This window comes from Ovis canadensis, chromosome 1 (genome assembly GCF_042477335.2).
Source record: "Ovis canadensis isolate MfBH-ARS-UI-01 breed Bighorn chromosome 1, ARS-UI_OviCan_v2, whole genome shotgun sequence".
Lineage (NCBI taxonomy): Eukaryota > Metazoa > Chordata > Mammalia > Artiodactyla > Bovidae > Ovis > Ovis canadensis.
In genome coordinates this window covers 190,655,088-190,671,466 of record NC_091245.1, presented here as the reverse complement: position 1 = coordinate 190,671,466, position 16,379 = coordinate 190,655,088, and the positions used below count along the sequence as shown (strand labels likewise).

At 47.1% G+C, this 16,379-nt stretch overlaps 1 protein-coding gene across 1 annotated transcript in view; it reads right to left on the bottom strand.

Moving 5' to 3' along the window:
• The window catches only part of PDIA5 (protein disulfide isomerase family A member 5), a 92,319-nt gene extending 87,489 nt beyond the window's left edge, over nucleotides 1–4,830 (bottom strand). The window contains exon 1 of the mRNA XM_069555642.1: nucleotides 4,619–4,830. Within this exon, the coding sequence (XP_069411743.1) occupies nucleotides 4,619–4,804 (186 nt within the window). The 5' untranslated portion in view covers nucleotides 4,805–4,830. The remainder of the gene's footprint in view (nucleotides 1–4,618) is intronic.
• Nucleotides 4,831–16,379: the final 11,549 nt, after the last annotated feature.

Here is a 16,379-nt window from a genome sequence, read left to right as displayed (position 1 = left end):
AGCTCCTGAGTGTGGCTAAAAGCTCATATTCTTTCCATAACATCACACTGGACTTCATCTTGTAGATAACAGAGAAGAAAGTAAGAGGAAGAAAGTGTTGTTTTGGGAAAATTAATCTAGTCTCTCCCACTCCAACCCAACCCTGCACTGTGGCCTCACTGTTCTTGTTATTAAAAAAAGCAACTTTCATCATGTCTCTCCATTGTCTACAGATTTGAGTCCTGAAAGCTTTGCCAGGCATCTAAGGTTTTTTTTTTTACTGGATTCACTTTTCTAGTCTTATTTCCCCAGACCCAGACTCAAATCCTTCTGTCCATCTAGCATCGTCCATTGCTCCTCATTGCCTACAATTCTGTCTTGGATTCCCTGCCTGCAACACTGATTCCTTTCAGCAAATATGGACCAGGGATGACTGCATGTCAGGTTTGGGCAAGGTGCCAGCACCCAGAGGATCCCCACTGTCACAGAGCTCAGGGTCTGCCCTCCTTGTGAGGCATAAGCTAGGGCCCTTCTCTGGTCGCTGGGTGCCCCAGAGGCTGACTCTGGACAGGATCCACGGCACCCTGTTTGCCACTCATAAGGCACCTGGCCATCCCCCCAACTCAGGTGCCAGTTCTGTTTCAACACTTCCTCTGCAAAGTGCTTATTTCTGTGGGAAAAGTGCACTCCAGGTTCCAAGCAGTATTATAACTGGCAATTAGGCCCCCAGGCCAGCCCACAAGAGCCTATTAAATATATAATGGTGTAGAACCTAAATATATATATACTAAAAGCTCTGCAGAAGAGACGGGGCAAACACCTGCTGCTCCCTGCACCTCTGCCCCCTGTCCCACCAGGTTCTGAGCTTCATGCCACCCTCAGGGACAGAGGCCTGGGCAGTGGCGTGGGTGGAAGGAAGCAGGTGGGAGCTGGATGGCATAGATGGAGTGGGAAGAATGTCCATCTGTAATTCAGGAGCCTGGCTCTCACACCGCCTTGTCTTTACAAACTAGGCGGCCTCACGTGGGTGAGTCCCTTCTCTCTCAAAGCCTCATTTTTCTCTTATAAAATCAGAGAATTTTGAATTAGGTCAATAGTTCTCAGACTTCTGAAGCTCACAGAGTAGCAGGATATATTTTAAAATATAATTTAAATATATATTTTAAAATATGTTTAAAATATATTATGTATATAACATACATATCTGAATTTAGATTTTTATCAATCGAAGCCTTTTAAAAAAAATTCACAATACAGTATCACTGCTTTCATCTTTTTTTCCAAAAGGACACTCTAAGCCACTCCCCCAGCACCGTCTCAATATGGATACCATGCCAGAGAAATTAAGTTTTTTAACTGGAAATACTCAGAATCATGAAAAAAAAAAAAATTCACCGTTGTTATTTTTCCCATTTGTCTATGAACCTGTGAAAAGGTCATCACAGGCCCACTCCAGGCCTCAGCCTGACACTGAGACGCTTGAGCAGGGTGAGGTTGCGTTCTCCCAAGTTCTGGATGGAGACTATAGGACAGTCAGCATGGACGGCCTGAGGAAGGGCTGACTGCAGGGGGAAGCTAAATGGGGCAGCATGAAGGGCCAGGCAGCTGCAGGGGTGGGGGACAGGACAGCCTGGCCCCCCCAGCTGCAGGCCCCAGGCACAGACACCCAGACTGGAAGGGCTAGGACCAACTTGTCCAAGTGTTGACTGCACCTCTTTCCACATCACAGTGTTGGAAGACTGGGAGTCCCCAAAGAAACATTTTTTTTTTAAGTTCCTTTACTAACTTCTGATTAAAAGCTAATGCACATTCATTAAATTCACGAAAACTTGGGAAATATAAAAAAAACCATAAACAAAAAAATAAGCAAAAGTCACCCACAGCTCCACCTTCCAGAGCAATCACTGTTGACATTTGGATGTTCGGCTAATCCCTCGCCTCTGTAGCTAGCTTCAGCCACCCTGGGATTCCGTTTTGTATCCTGCTTTTCCCCTAATTATCATATACAAGTACTTTTTCATGTCCTTAGGTAGTCCTCATAAGCATTATAAAATATTTTGAAAATAAATCCAGCATTCTAGTAAATACATACATCCTTTATAAACATCACTTTCCATGGTATGGGTAGGGCTACAAGTCATTTAAGCATGTTGCTATTGTTAAGCATGAAAGCCACTTGCATATTTTTGCTACTGTAAAAAACAGGATGTGTGTACATCACTGTCCATGAATCTCTGTAGACTCCTTCACACTTCTTTGCGTTTCTTGGGTCACAGCCCAGGGCCCTGCACATATCAGCTCTCAGTAAATACTGAGTGAACAAAGAAACTCAATCAAGTCCCAGGAGCTGGGGAACCCTTATCACATGGACACAGTTTATGTTTACAGAGGCCCATCCTGGTGTCCGGGCTTCCTCAGTGGTAAAGAATCTGCCTACAATGCGGGAGCCACAGGAGACATGGGTTTGATCCCTGGGTTGGGAAGATCTCCTGGAGGAAGGCACAGCAATCCGCTCCAGTAATCTTGCCTGGAGAATCCCATGGACAGAGGAGCCTGGCAGGCTACAGTCCATAGGGTCGCAAAGACTTGGACACACTTGAACCAACTTAGCATAGCATGGCACCCTGGTGTCCACTCACCACTTGTCACTGACTCTACAACTCAGTCTCACACCTGCTAAGCCAATCTTGGGCTTGGGGAAAGGAGAAAATGCCAGTTTCTTGCTGATGACTCCCAGGTTCTAGTGCTCTCAGCAAACCTACCCACTCTCCACACCTCCCGTGGAGGGCATCAGCAGATCTCAGCTGCCTAGATGACTCCCACACTCGCTCCTGACAGCTCAACGCACCTCTCAGGAAAGTCGTGGCTGACCTTCCCTCTAAATTAATGCACAGCTCTCCTTCAGTGGTGCTCCCAGACCTTCGAGTGTGGGTATTCACTCCTCTGTCTTTATTTGCCCACAAGACTGACTTCCCTGCCCAACTCAGGGCAACACGGGAGGGCAGAAATGTGTATTTTGCCCTCCATCCCAAATCCAACCCAGTGCCAGCCAATAAATGAATGTTTGCTGAATGAAACTTCTTTCTGGTCAGAGTCCCAAGCCTTTCATTTTCACAAGAGGGAAAAGAAAGGGGAAGAAGAAAGTAGACCTCCTAAAACAGACTGAGTTCAAACACCTTTCCGGGGTGGCACTGGAGACGGCCCCCTCTGCACAGTCCAGCAGCCCTGCCTGGCCCAGAGACCACCCAGGCCAACTGGCTGAGGGAACAGAATGAAAACAGCATCAGACAAGCCTAAACAAACTTGGGCAAGTGACACTGCTCCTCCAGCCCCGCTTCCGAAAGGGAGAAACAGATCTAGAGGGGCAGGGGCAGCTTCCTTTTCTACCCACTTTCAGACAACCAGAAACTACGGGGCCACTCCTCACTGGTGATCCCAGAAGGGCACAGTATTGAGAGCTGGAAGTGTTTAAAACAACTCAATCCACACTCCATTTTTTCTCCTCACTCGTTGTCCAGCATCCTTGCTACACCCAAAAGAAAAAAAAAAACAAAACTGGAAAATCCAGGTTGGAAAGAGTGCCAGCAGCAGGAGTCTCTCTTCAGGAGCTTCAGGAAAAGGAGCCAAAGCTGTCCTATAATCAGGGAGACCAGAAACTACGAGAGAGGTATGGAAGGAGACCCTATCACACACCCACAGGAACACCAGGGCCAACCCCGGGCCCTTGGGGCTGTGGACACACCCATTCCGACCTCTCTCCGCGATGCCCTGAGGTACACTCTCCACCCTCAACCCCAAGGGTAGCAAATTGCTCCGGAGATCCCACACTCCCATAACCCTGGCCCGTCCCTCCTCCCCTCTTGTAGGGTTTCGAAATTTAGAGCTTCCTCCTCCGATTTGTCATCCGATCATCCTGGCAACCGTGCGGGGGGTGGAGGGAGAGTGGTATCTAAAGCGTCCCCATTTCACGGATGAGGAGACTAAGTCACCTACATTAAAATGATAGGCCGCATCACAAGCCAGAAAGTGGCTGAGGTTCCAGCCAGCCTCAGCTGGGTAAAGGAGCAGAACTCCCCGCCCCGGCGACCCCACCCGGCCCAGCCAAGTCTGGCCAGCGGGGCTGCTCGGGAGGGCAGTCCACGTGGTGGCCGGCAGTTTCCTGGCTGCTCAGGGCCAAAACCAAGAACTAGGTGGTCCTAAAACAAGGTTTTCGGCAGTGCAGGTGCCAAACATCCCCTTCCTACCCCAAACTCACACAGGTGCAGGGCCCCGAGTCTGGGGCGCAGTGCCCCCGCAAGCCGCCGGCTTTCCGCCCTAGCCCATGGCCGCGCCCTGACCTGCACCCCCATAAAGTCGTGTCCACCGCTGAAGCCCCCAGCCAGCGATCTCCCAGCGCCCCCGGGCTCCCCTACCCCGGGCTCCTTTCGACCTTTGAGCGCCGAAGCACTCCGCAGGGAGGGCACGGCGACCGCCCCGCCGCCTCCCGCAGAGCCACCGGGTCCCCGCCTGTCCAGCACGCATGCCTCCACCCAGGTGACCGGAGGCATCATCTCCCCGCAAGCCCCGGGAGCAGGGAGCTTGGACCTGCACGCCAGGCGCACGTGCCTTCCCGGCCCGAACCCCAGCGCCACAGCCTCACCCAGACCGCCAGAGGCAGGAGCAGCCACGCCGGCAAGACCCGCGCCATCCCTGCTGCCGCTGCCCCCAGCCGGCTCCGGTCCCCACTCGGGCTCCCGCGACCGCAGCTTCGCCGGGTGCAACCGCCGCCGCCACTTCCCAATTGCTCCCCGCCTCCGAGTTCCCGGTGCCACGTCTGCCAAAGCATGCGCACCACGCTGGGAGAGCCTGCCCGGGAGAAGTGCGTGCTGGGAGTTGTAGTTTGCAGCACGGCTGAACTTGGCCCCCTGGCCAGGTAGAATCGAGAGCCTAGTGCGGTATGGTCAAGGTCAGAGTAAGGGAAGGCAGTTAGTTAATTTGGGGGGCTTACTCTGTGCCTAGAACTTTAGAAAAAGCATGTCCTTCGGCTCACAGAGAAAAATTTTATTTTCCCCACTTTGAGGATGAAGAGGTGGCCCAGAGAACTTCAGTCATTTGACCCAGATTACACAGCTTGCAAATGGCACAGTCCAGTTCTGCTTGTGGAGGCCGGAAAAGCCCTCATCCCTGCCTCCCACCTACTGTTCCTTTTCTGCATTCAAGAAACTTTTATTGACCTGTTGGAAAACAATTTGACATTTCCTCAGAAAGTTGGATACAGATTACCATATAAGCCAATAACCACATTCCTGGGCATGTACCCCAAAGACTTGAAAACAGGCATCCAAACAACTACTGTTACACAAATGCTCACTGCAGTGTTGTTCCAATAACCAAGAGGTGGAAACAACCCAGGTGTCCACTGAGAGATAAATGGGTAAACAAAATGGGATATATTCATACAGCGGGATATTATTCCATCATTAAAAGTAATGAGCTACTGATGCATGCTACAATGTGGATGAAGCTCGAAACTATTATGCTGAGGAAGAAACAAAAGTATGCCTATTGTATGATTACATTTTTATGAACCATCCAGAAACAGGCAAATTCAGAGGCACAGAAAGTAGATTAGTGGTTTCCTGGGGCTGAAACGAGGAGGGATTAGCGAGTGACTGTTCACTGGGTGCAGGATCTCCTTGGCGGGTGATGAAGATGTTTTGAAGCAAGACATAAGCGATGGTTGCACAACCCTGTGAATGTACTAAAAGCCACTGAATTGTACACTTTAAAATGGTTATTTTTTATGTTTTGTGAATTTTATCTCAATAAAAAAAACCTTTATCGAACCAATTCATGTGCTAAAACATTCATGCATGGCATCAGTTATTCATTCAAGAATGTTTATTAAACACCTACTATATTCTGAGGCTTGAGATGGACAAGGATGTACAATCTAGGATTGATAGGTTATAGCTGAAAGAGCTTTTCATACTGTCTGGAGGTCCCAAGTTCAATGCCTAGAAGTCGTCCTTGATCCATCTTCACTTCTCAACAGGCCCATTCAACCCATCACCACGTCATGTCAGCTCTACTGCCAAAATATTGGATTGGCAAAAAAGTCTGTTCAAGTTTTCTATAAGATGTTACGGAAAAAATCCAAACAAACTTCTTGGCCAGCTCAATATCTCTCTTCTGCCACCTCCCAAGTCTAAGTTACTGACATTTCACCCCATGCGAGGGTAAGGCTGCTCCTTCCATTTGCCTGTTCCTTCCTCCCTATACCCCCTACAATATAGTTGTTAATGTCAGTTGGATTTTGTTTGCCATTTCCTTGAAACCCTCCAATGGTTTCCCATTGCCCATAAAATGAAATCCAAACACTTCCGCATGAGCTGTGAGCCGTGAATGGTCTGGGCCTGACCTCTAGACTTCATCTACTGTCTCTCCTCTATGTTGTCTACTTGGCTCCAGTTACACAAACCATTATTTCCTGCACATTCCCGGCCATCAGAGCTGTTCCTACTTCAAGGCTAGTACTTTTCCTGCCTTAACACTTTCCCTGGCCCTTGGTCCAGCTGCCACCTTCTCATCCCTTCAGGGCTCGCCTCTATGTAAGAGAAAGGCCCTTGGAGCAACCCATTTAAAGGAGATTTTACCCTCTCCACCCCAACCCCTTATTCTCTAACTCAGCTTCCATTGTTTCTTTGCTAGCACTTGCCGCATTCTGCAATTACTTCTTTAGCTGGTATGTTCATTTTCTGTTGCTACAAATGGAATATAAGTTTCACATCTCCCTTGTTAACCACTTAACTTCAGAGCCTAGCCTAGGACCTGAGCCTCAGGTGGTTTTTGGAATTCTTTTTGATGAGTAACTGAATGATTGAATGAAGTAACATGTTGGAGAATTTCAGAAATTCCCGAAGCAAGCTGGGACAGGGCTTCCTCTGCCTGCTCTGCATCTTCAAGCTCATGATCTACAAATGATGATGGGAGCATAAATTGGTTTGACCACTTTGGACAATGGTGCATGTACAAAACCATACCAAGATGTTCATAGCAGCTTTATTCATAGCAGCTTGTTGGGGACTGAATTTTATTCTTTCCCCACCACTTCCCCGACCCCCCCCCCCCGCCCCCGCCCCAACCCCGCCAGGTTCATATATTGAAGTCCTACTCCCAGTACCTTAGAATGTGACTCTATTTGGAGATAAGGCCTTAAGAAGTAGTAAAGTTGAATGAAGTCATTGGGGTGAGCCCTAATCCAACATGGCTGGTGTCCTTATGAAAAGACAAAGGAAAGGAAAGATTGTGTGAAGACACAAAGGGAAGGCGGCCAGCTACAAGCCAAGGAGTGAGGTCCTCAGGTGAAACCCACCCTGATGATACTTTGACCTTGGACTTCTAGCCTCCAGAACTGTGAGAAACTAAATTTCTGTTAAGTAACCCTAACAAACTAATATAGGGGCAAACTGAAAACTACCCAAACGTCCTTGAAAAGAAAAGTAGATAAGTAAATGATACTCTATTCGCAACAGCAACAACAAAAGAACAAAGTACAGATATCCACAGCAACATAGATGAATCTCCAAACCCTGATGTTGAGCAAAAGTAGCCAGGCATGAAAAAGCACATACTGTATGATTCCATTTATCTGAAATTCAAGAACAAGCAAGCACAATCTCTGGTGGTAGAAGGAAACAGGGTTCGCAGGGTCGGGGGAGGGAGGGGAGAATGAGAGATCAACTGGGAAAAAATATGAGCAAACCTCTAGGTGCTAGGAATGTTCTAGATTTTTATTAAATGACTGTTATGTGGCAGTCTACATATGTAAAGACTAATTTATTAATTGAGCTATATGCTAAGATTTGCATACGTTGTGCTGTGCTTAGTTGCTTAGTAGTGTCTGACTCTTTTCGACCCTGTGGACTGTAGCCCACCAGGCTCCTCTGTCCATCAGGATTCTCCAGGCAAGAATACCAGAGTGTGTTGCCATGCCCTCTTCCAGGGGATCTTCCCAACCCAGGGATCGAACCCAGGTCTCCCACATCGCAGTCAGATTCTTTACCGTCTGAGACACCAGGGAATATTGGAGTGGGTAACCCAGCCCTTCTCCAGAGAAACTTCCTGACTCAGGAATCTAACCGGTGTCTCCAGCCTTACAGGCAGATTCTTTACTAGCTAAGTTATCAGGGAAGCCCTTGTACACTTTACTATATGTAAATCATATCTTGATTTTTTAAAACTTCAAAAAACGAAGGGTAGAATGAATCAGCTAATCTTCAGAATCCCTTGTATCTCCTGAGTCCAAGACTAGCTAAAAGCTCCTGGGTCCAGAGGAGGGCTGAACTCTGTAGCGATGTGACTGCCAAAAGGGAAAGAGTCCAGGAGAGGAAGGAAGGAAGGAAGCCACGCGCCTGTGAGCCGGAGAACCAGAGGGCAGGGGACTGAGAGGGAAAAATAAAAACTGCCAAGAAAACAAGCCATTTCATCCTGCAATCGAAACACGCTAAAATGAGATTTATGTCCCTTCTGGGAATGTTTAACAATTCTAAGCTTCGCTCTCCTTGAAATATTAGGAGAATAGCGCAGGGCAAGTGCTGTCCCTCCTCCATTACAGCCCTCAATGGAAACCATCCATTCTCCAGCAGCAGCCCCACGGGGCCAGCCAGAGAAACTTCTCGTCCTGAGGTTTATTGTGAATTGTGCCGCCACCTGATATTTGTGTAGCCAGTTCCTCTCCATCATCTGGGCTGAGATGAAGACTAGCACAAAGACCATTTTCTGGCATTTAAGTATGGATGAGAATTGGCCAGAACAAAATAGAAGGAATGCTGAGTCAAAGAAGCCAGACACAAAAGAGTATATTCTTTTGCATAATTCCACTTATATGAGCTATAAGAAAGGCAAAAGTTCTGTTTTGTTATAAGTCAGAATTGTGGTTACCTTTGAGGGAAGGATGTGGGTAGTCACTGGAAGGGGTCTCTTGTGATTCTGGGGTTCTGTTACTCCATCTGAGTACAGGGTACCTGAGTATGTTCACTTTGTAAAACTTCATCACACACTTTCATAGGTTATGCAATCCTTTAAGTTATATTTGAATAAGAAGTTCATAGGTTTTAAAAAAAAGAGGAGAAATGAGATGGAGGGAAAAAGAAGTCAGCACTGCATAGGGATGGTGGAAGGAGGGGGAAAGTCTAAAGATGAGATAGCTGGGAGATCATTAGTAATCCCTACACCTGGGTGAGAAGCTAGTCCTAACAGAACACCCCATGCTCACAAGCATTTGCCTCTGCTCATTGAGAGATGTCACGCCACCTGCACCAACCCCCCCCCCCATTTTGGCTGATACCCACCCATCTTGGGTAACCCCTCCTCCAATAGCTTCCCCTGACACTCATCATTCTCCCACCAACACGCCCAGCAGTCTGGGGCCTGTGTCCCTTCTCTGTGCTCCCACTATTTCCCATGTGGAGTGAGGTCCTTAAGAACATGGACTGGGATGCATTACAGAGACAGGAAGTAGAACAGTAGCTTCCAGGAGATGAGAGGAGAGGGGACCTAGCACTTAGTGTTGAATAGTTACTGAACTTCAGTGCTGTGCTCAATAATTAAGTCAAGTCCAACTCTTTGCAACCTCAGGGACTGTAGCCCATCAGGCTCCTCTGTCCATGAGATTTCCCAGGCAAAAATATCGGAGTGAGTTGCTTTTTCCTTCTCCAGGGTATCTTCCTGACCCAGGGATCAAACCCACATCTCCAGCATGGGCAGGCAGATTTCTTTACCACTGAGCCACCAGGGAAGCCCAGAATTTCAGTGGACTGATGAAAAGGTTTTGGAGATGGATAGTGTTTGCTCTACAATATGAATGCACTTAATAGCATTGAATTGTAGACTTTAAAATGGTTTAAAGTGGAGGATAGATTTTTCAACAAATGGTGTTGAGAAAATGGACATCTACACACAAAAGATTGAAGTTGGACCCTTACCTTGAATCATATACAAGAATTAACTCAAATGGGTCACAGACCTGAACATAAGAGCCAAAACTATAAAATGCTTTAGAAGAAAATACCGGTGGAAAGCTTCATGACTTTGGATTTAGCAATGATTTCTTGGATATGAAACCAAAAGCACAAACAACAAAAGTAAAAATAAGTAAATTGGACTACATCAAAATTAAAAACATCCGTGCATCAAAGGTCACAATTAACAGAGTAAAAAGGAAACCCACAGAATGGGAAAGAATATTTGCAAATCATATATTGAAATAAAAGGCACAAAAGTAAACCAAAACAGAGGCCACAGTTTGAATATAACCAGAGACCTAATGCTCATAGTCACATGTAAGTGTCCTGATTTTCCCAAAAACTGACCCTGACCTTAAACAAAGCTTAAGCATTCTTCATGTCAATGTGATCTTATGGCTTCCTAGCCAATTACCTACAAATAAGCAAGCTTATGCAATGAAAAGAAATGTGAATTTCTAAGAACCAGTCACAACTAAAAACAAGGTATTCCTCATTCATGCTTCACAAACTGAGCTGCAACTGGTGAAAACAAGCTTCTGAGGTCTCTCTGTTCTTTAACAGTTTATTTCTCGCTCAATAAAATATTCATATCCAGTAAAGCTGTCTGTATATTTTTTGACAGGGGTAGATATCCAGAATGTATAAAAAACTCCTTCACCTCAACAGTAACAACAAAAACCAACCTGATTTAAGAATGGGCAAAGAGCTTCGGTAGTTCTCCAAAGAAGATATACAAATGGCCAACAAGCATATGAAAAGATGCTCAACATTACCAATCAATAGGGAAATGCAAACTAAAACCACAATGAGCTACTACCTCACATCCATTCAGTTCAGTTCAGTTCAGTCGCTCAGTCGTGTCCAACTCTTTGCAAACCCATGAATCGCAGCACCCCAGGCCTCCCTGTCCATCACCAACTCCCGGAGTTCACTCAAACTCACGTCCATCAAGTCAGTGATGCCATCCAGCCGTCTTATCCTCTGTTGTCCCCTTCTCCTGCCCCCAATCCCTCCCAGAATCAGTCTTTTCCAACGAGTCAACTCTTCGCATGAGGTAGCCAAAGTATTGGAGTTTCAGCTTCAGCATCAGTCCTTCCAAAGAATTCCCAGGGCTGATCTCCTTTAGAATGGACTGGTTGGATCTCCTTGCAGTCCAAGGGACTCTCAAGAGTCTTCTCCAACACCACAGTTCAAAAGCATCAAATCTTCAGCGCTCGGCTTTCTTCACAGTCCAACTCTCACATCCATGCATGACCACTGGAAAAACCATAACCTTGACTAGACGGACCTTAGTTGGCAAAGTAATGTCTCTGCTTTTCAATATGCTATCTAGGTTGGTCATAACTTTCCCTCCAAGGAGTAAGCATCTTTTAATTTCATGGCTGCAATCACCATCTGCAGTGATTTTGGAGCCCCCCAAAATAAAGTCTGACACTGTTTCCACTGTTTCCCCATCTATTTCCCATGAAGTGATGGGACCAGATGCCATGATCTTAGTTTTCTGAACGTTGAGCTTTAAGCCAACTTTTTCACTCTCCGCTTTCACTTTCATCAAGAGGCTTTTTAGTTCCTCTTCACTTTCTGCCATAAGGGTTACAAGCAAACCCTCAAAAAACAAGTGTCATCAAGAATGTGGAAAAGACCTAAAAGAACTTCAGAGATCTGGGTTAGAGTATGTCCTTCTGAACGGGGTATAGAAGGGACAGCTTAGGGGTCTGTCCCTTGTTTCTGTGGCAGACCTGGAAAGAGCGTCCTTGGCTATTGAATAATAACTAGTAACTCATTATTGGATATTGATTGAACATAGGCTCATTGCAGGGCCTCCCTCTGATATTTCGTTTAAAAAAGTATCATGTTGAAAGACCAGTCCTCAAGCTAGTAAGAGTACTTCCTGCTTGTCCTCTCTGGCATTGATCCTCAGTTCTTCCCACGGTCTCACCCCCAACCCCTTCCTCCTCCCTGTCCTGACTCCAGCCAGCAGGATGTTTAAACCTGAGGTCCCCCCAAGCCGACCCCTCGGCCTTCACTTAGAACAGTCATCTTCCCTGTGTGACTGGGTTCCCTCTAAGCCCCTAGCACTCTACCCAGCCATGTCCCCCTGGCCTGAACCCCAGGGTGAAACCACAGCAGCCTGATGTTGTGCTTTGCACTTCTTTGTACTGGTCAGGTCTCCTAGACCATGTCCCTGATGTCTCTGTATGTTTTTCACCTTCTTTTTTTCCTCAGGACTTAGTTCTCTAACTGGCTTCAACTACAGGGCCCCAGGCTTGAGCTCATTAAAAAAAAAAATGACTTGCTAAAACTAAATCCAGAGTTGACCTTAGATGATCCGTTTTCTTCCTTAGCAACAGCGTTCACCTTACTAAAGACCAAACTTGTATCTAAGGCCAAGTGTCAAAAGCCAGGATGTCCTCACATCCACTATCTGGTGGGTTCATTCTTCTGTTGATAGTTACACTTACGAATCAACACCTTGCCCACATGTGATAAGAAACCCAACACCTTCCTCCACCATACACCTCTGGAGAGTCCCTAGAACCATCCCGGATGGGTTTCCAGGATGAGAGCTCTGGTATCTGGCTTCCACTGAAGCATGTAAACTCACTTTGGTTTCTCTCCACCTGGTGCTGACACAAACATGCTGCAGCCACCCTTGCCTTTGATTGTCCAAGGCAAGCACAAGGATACAGCCGAGTTTTATTGAAGGATTTATTGATTACGAAGGAGCATTACATTATCATGCAACTACTAGGCAATACCATAAACAGCAAATGACCTAAATGGAATATATAATAAAAGCTCACTGCACACTCCATCCCAAGGAGCTCCTTGCTGGCTAAGGCTTCTCAGAGCCCCTGCCCACACCCACACTGTGCATCACCTGTCTTGGGTTTCTGGCACTGAGCTCCTGAAACTCTTGGAATTCCCTGAGTGGTGACAAAAGTGCCTTTTGTCATCCATAAGAGCCTCTGTGGACCCCACAAGAGTTTATGCTAATGAGTGACTCAGGGTGGGCCCCCTAGAAAGTGTCTAAATAGAACAGAACCCATCAGTAAAAGGGCTTCCCAGGTGTCACGTGGTAAAGAACTCACTTGCCAATACAGGAGACATAAGAGACATGGGTTCAACCCCTGAGTTGGGAAGATCCCCTGGAGAAAGGAATGGCAATCCACTCTAGTATTATTGCCTGGAGAATCCCATGGACAAAGGAGCCTGGCAGTCTGCAGTCCATGGGGTCACAAAGAGTTGGACACGACTGAGCAACTAACACTTTCACTTTCATCAGTAGAAAGACAAAACACCTGATTACAGAGTGGGAAATTACAGCCCCTAACCCAAACCTCCAGGGAGAGGTAGTGAGCTGGAGCTGCTGCTGCTGCTGCTAAGTCACTTCAGTCGTGTCCGACTCTGTGCGACCCCATAGATGGCAGCCCACCAGGCTCCCCCGTCCCTGGGATTCTCCAGGCAAGAACACTGGAGTGGGTTGCCATTTCCTTCTCCAAAGCATGAAAGTGAAAAGTGAAAGTGAAGTCGCTCAGTCGTGTCCAGCTCCTAGCGACCCCATGGACTGCAGCCTACCAGGCTCCTCTGTCCATGGGATTTTCCAGGCAAGAGTACTGGAGTGGGTTGCCATTGCCTTCTCTGAGTGAGCTGGAGACTGAGATATAAAAACTCTTGAACAATAATATTTCCATGTTGGTGAACACATTGATGTGCTGGGAGGATGATGCACGTGGAGAAGAGCATGGAAGCTCTGTGCCCTCACAAATACTTTGCCCATTAGGCTGTAACAGAGTGGAATCCTCAGATATGCAGATGACACCACCCTTATGGCAGAAAGTGAAGAGGGACTAAAAAGCCTCTTGATGAAAGTGAAAGTGGAGAGTGAAAAAGTTGGGTTAAACTCAACACTCAGAAAACGAAGATCATGGCATCCGGTCCCATCACTTCATGGGAAATAGATAGGGAAACAGTGGAAACAGTGTCAGACTTTATTTTGGGGGGCTCCAAAATCACTGCAGATGGTGACTGCAGCCATGAAATTAAAAGACGCTTACTCCTTGGAAGAAAAGTTATAACCAACCTAGATAGCATAGTCAAAAGCAGAGACATTACTTTGCCAACTAAGGTCCGTCTAGTCAAGGTTATGGTTTTTCCAGTAGTCATGTATGGATGTGAGAGTTGGACTGAGAAGAAGGCTGAGAGCCGAAGAATAGATGCTTTTGAACTGTGGTGTTGGAGAAGACTCTTGAGAGTCCCTTGGACAGCAAGGAGATCCAACCAGTCCGTTCTGAAGGAGATCAGCCCTGGGATTTCTTTGGAAGGACTGATGCTAAAGCTGAAACTCCAATACTTTGGCCACCTCGTGTGAAGAGTTGACTCATTGGAAAAGACTCTGATGCTGGGAGGGATTGGGGGCAGGAGGAGAAGGGGACGACAGAGGATGAGATGGCTGGATGGCGTCACTGACTTGATGGACGTGAGTCTGAGTGAACTCCGGGAGTTGGTGATGGACAGGGAGGCCTGGGGTGCTGCGATTCATGGGTTTGCAAAGAGTTGGACATGACTGAGCGACTGAACTGAACTGAACTGAACTGAACTGAAGCTTAAGTACAGTGTTTCCCGCATCCTGTGAGTCATTCTAGTGAATTATCAGGCCTGAGGGTGATTGTGGGAACCCCCAAATATGTAGTCAGACAGACAGAATTGTGGGTCTCTCAGGGACTCCATTTCTAGCTGACATCCAAAGTGGAGCAAGGGAGTGAGCCCTTAACCTACAGGGGTTCATGTTAAATCCAAGAGTTGGTGTCAGAATTGAATTATAGGATACCCATTAGAGAATCAGACAGGAGTCCTTCTGTGATGGGCATTGTCTTCTGAGATGTGTGTGTTTGGAAGATCTACAACTATGTAGGTCTTGGTGGGAGTCAAGATTCTGCCTCATATTAGAGGAGTCCCAAAGGCTGTGTTGCAGGCAGAATATGGGCAGGTGTTCCAAATCAGCCAGTCAGCTGCTTAGGCCAGAGTGACTATGTCTCTGGAGCAAATGCTACATAAATGCAGGGAATGTTTACAAGGGGAGGACCCATGCTTGGGCAGCAGGTCACACACCCTTAACCAGTTGTTCTTTGGTGTGACCTTGGCTGAGTATCTTGCTTCCAGCCTGATTTTCAAGTCTGATCCTCTACCTGTCCTATAATGGTTATTGTTTAAAAGCACATCCACAGAGTTTTGATACTCCTCTCTCCAAGAGCTGGGGCTCACTGCCCCCTGCCCCTGAGGATGGGCTAGACTTAGTGACTCTCTTCTCCTGAACAGAATATGGTGGAAGTGACAGCGTATGACTTGCAAGACCAGGTCATGAAAGGCACGGCAGCTTCCTCCTGACACTCTCGTTTGGATCCCTCACTGTGGGGGAGGCCAGCTCCAATGCCATAAGGACATTCCGATAGTCTCGTGGAAAAAACTCACATATCAGTACAGGGGATAAGAGTTTCCTATCAATAATTAATGAAGTACTGAGCTTTCCTGCCAATATCCAAACAAGCAAGCCATCTTGAAAGCAGCTCCCCAGCCCCAGTCAAACTTCAGATGATGGAAGCCCCACTTGATGTCTTGACTAACAAGCCTGAACCTTCCTGCTGAACTGCTCCCAAATGCCTGACCCACAGAAACTAGGAGATAATAAATGTGCATGGTTTTTAGCCTCTAGTTTTACGGGATAATTTGTTACAGAGCATCAGTAGCTATTACACTTCTGGATTCTGTGAGCCACCAAAAAGCCTTCCAATGGTTTCTTTTTCTACATAAATTATCCAGTTTCTGCTTACAATCAAGAGCCTCTACTGGTACTTATGTACATCTTCCTTGACCTCTGACCCACGGCCCCAGGCTCACGCCCTCCCCTTTTATCAAGCAGAGCAGTTCAGACTCGGGTTACTCGTGTCACCAGCCTAGCCAGGTACATCCGGGAGCTTTCACTTCCTCACTCAAGCAGGCTGTCCAAACATCTTCTTAGCTGCAAAATCAGTCTCACCGCTCCTTGAGAAGGCAAACGCAGCTGCAGACCACAGGGGCACTAAATTGCTTCTAGCTTGTCCTCTCCCGCAAGCCTTGCCGCCTGCCTTTTCCCCTCATTATCCACTCCTGGCTCCCTTACCAACATGATTCCTGTGGTCTTGTCCTTTCTGGAAACTGTCAGTTTCCTCAGCTTTGCCCATGCTGCGTGTCTGCCCTATCCCTCTTGAGTGCTCTCTCCCTATTTTCATTCTCTCACTTCCTGTCAGGCACCCACTGCCTTTTCTTCCTCTTGCTCTCCTTCAGCCGCCTTGCCGTCTCTGCTCTACAGCCAGCTACTCTCCCGAACACCAGGACGTGTTTCTTTCTGTTTAG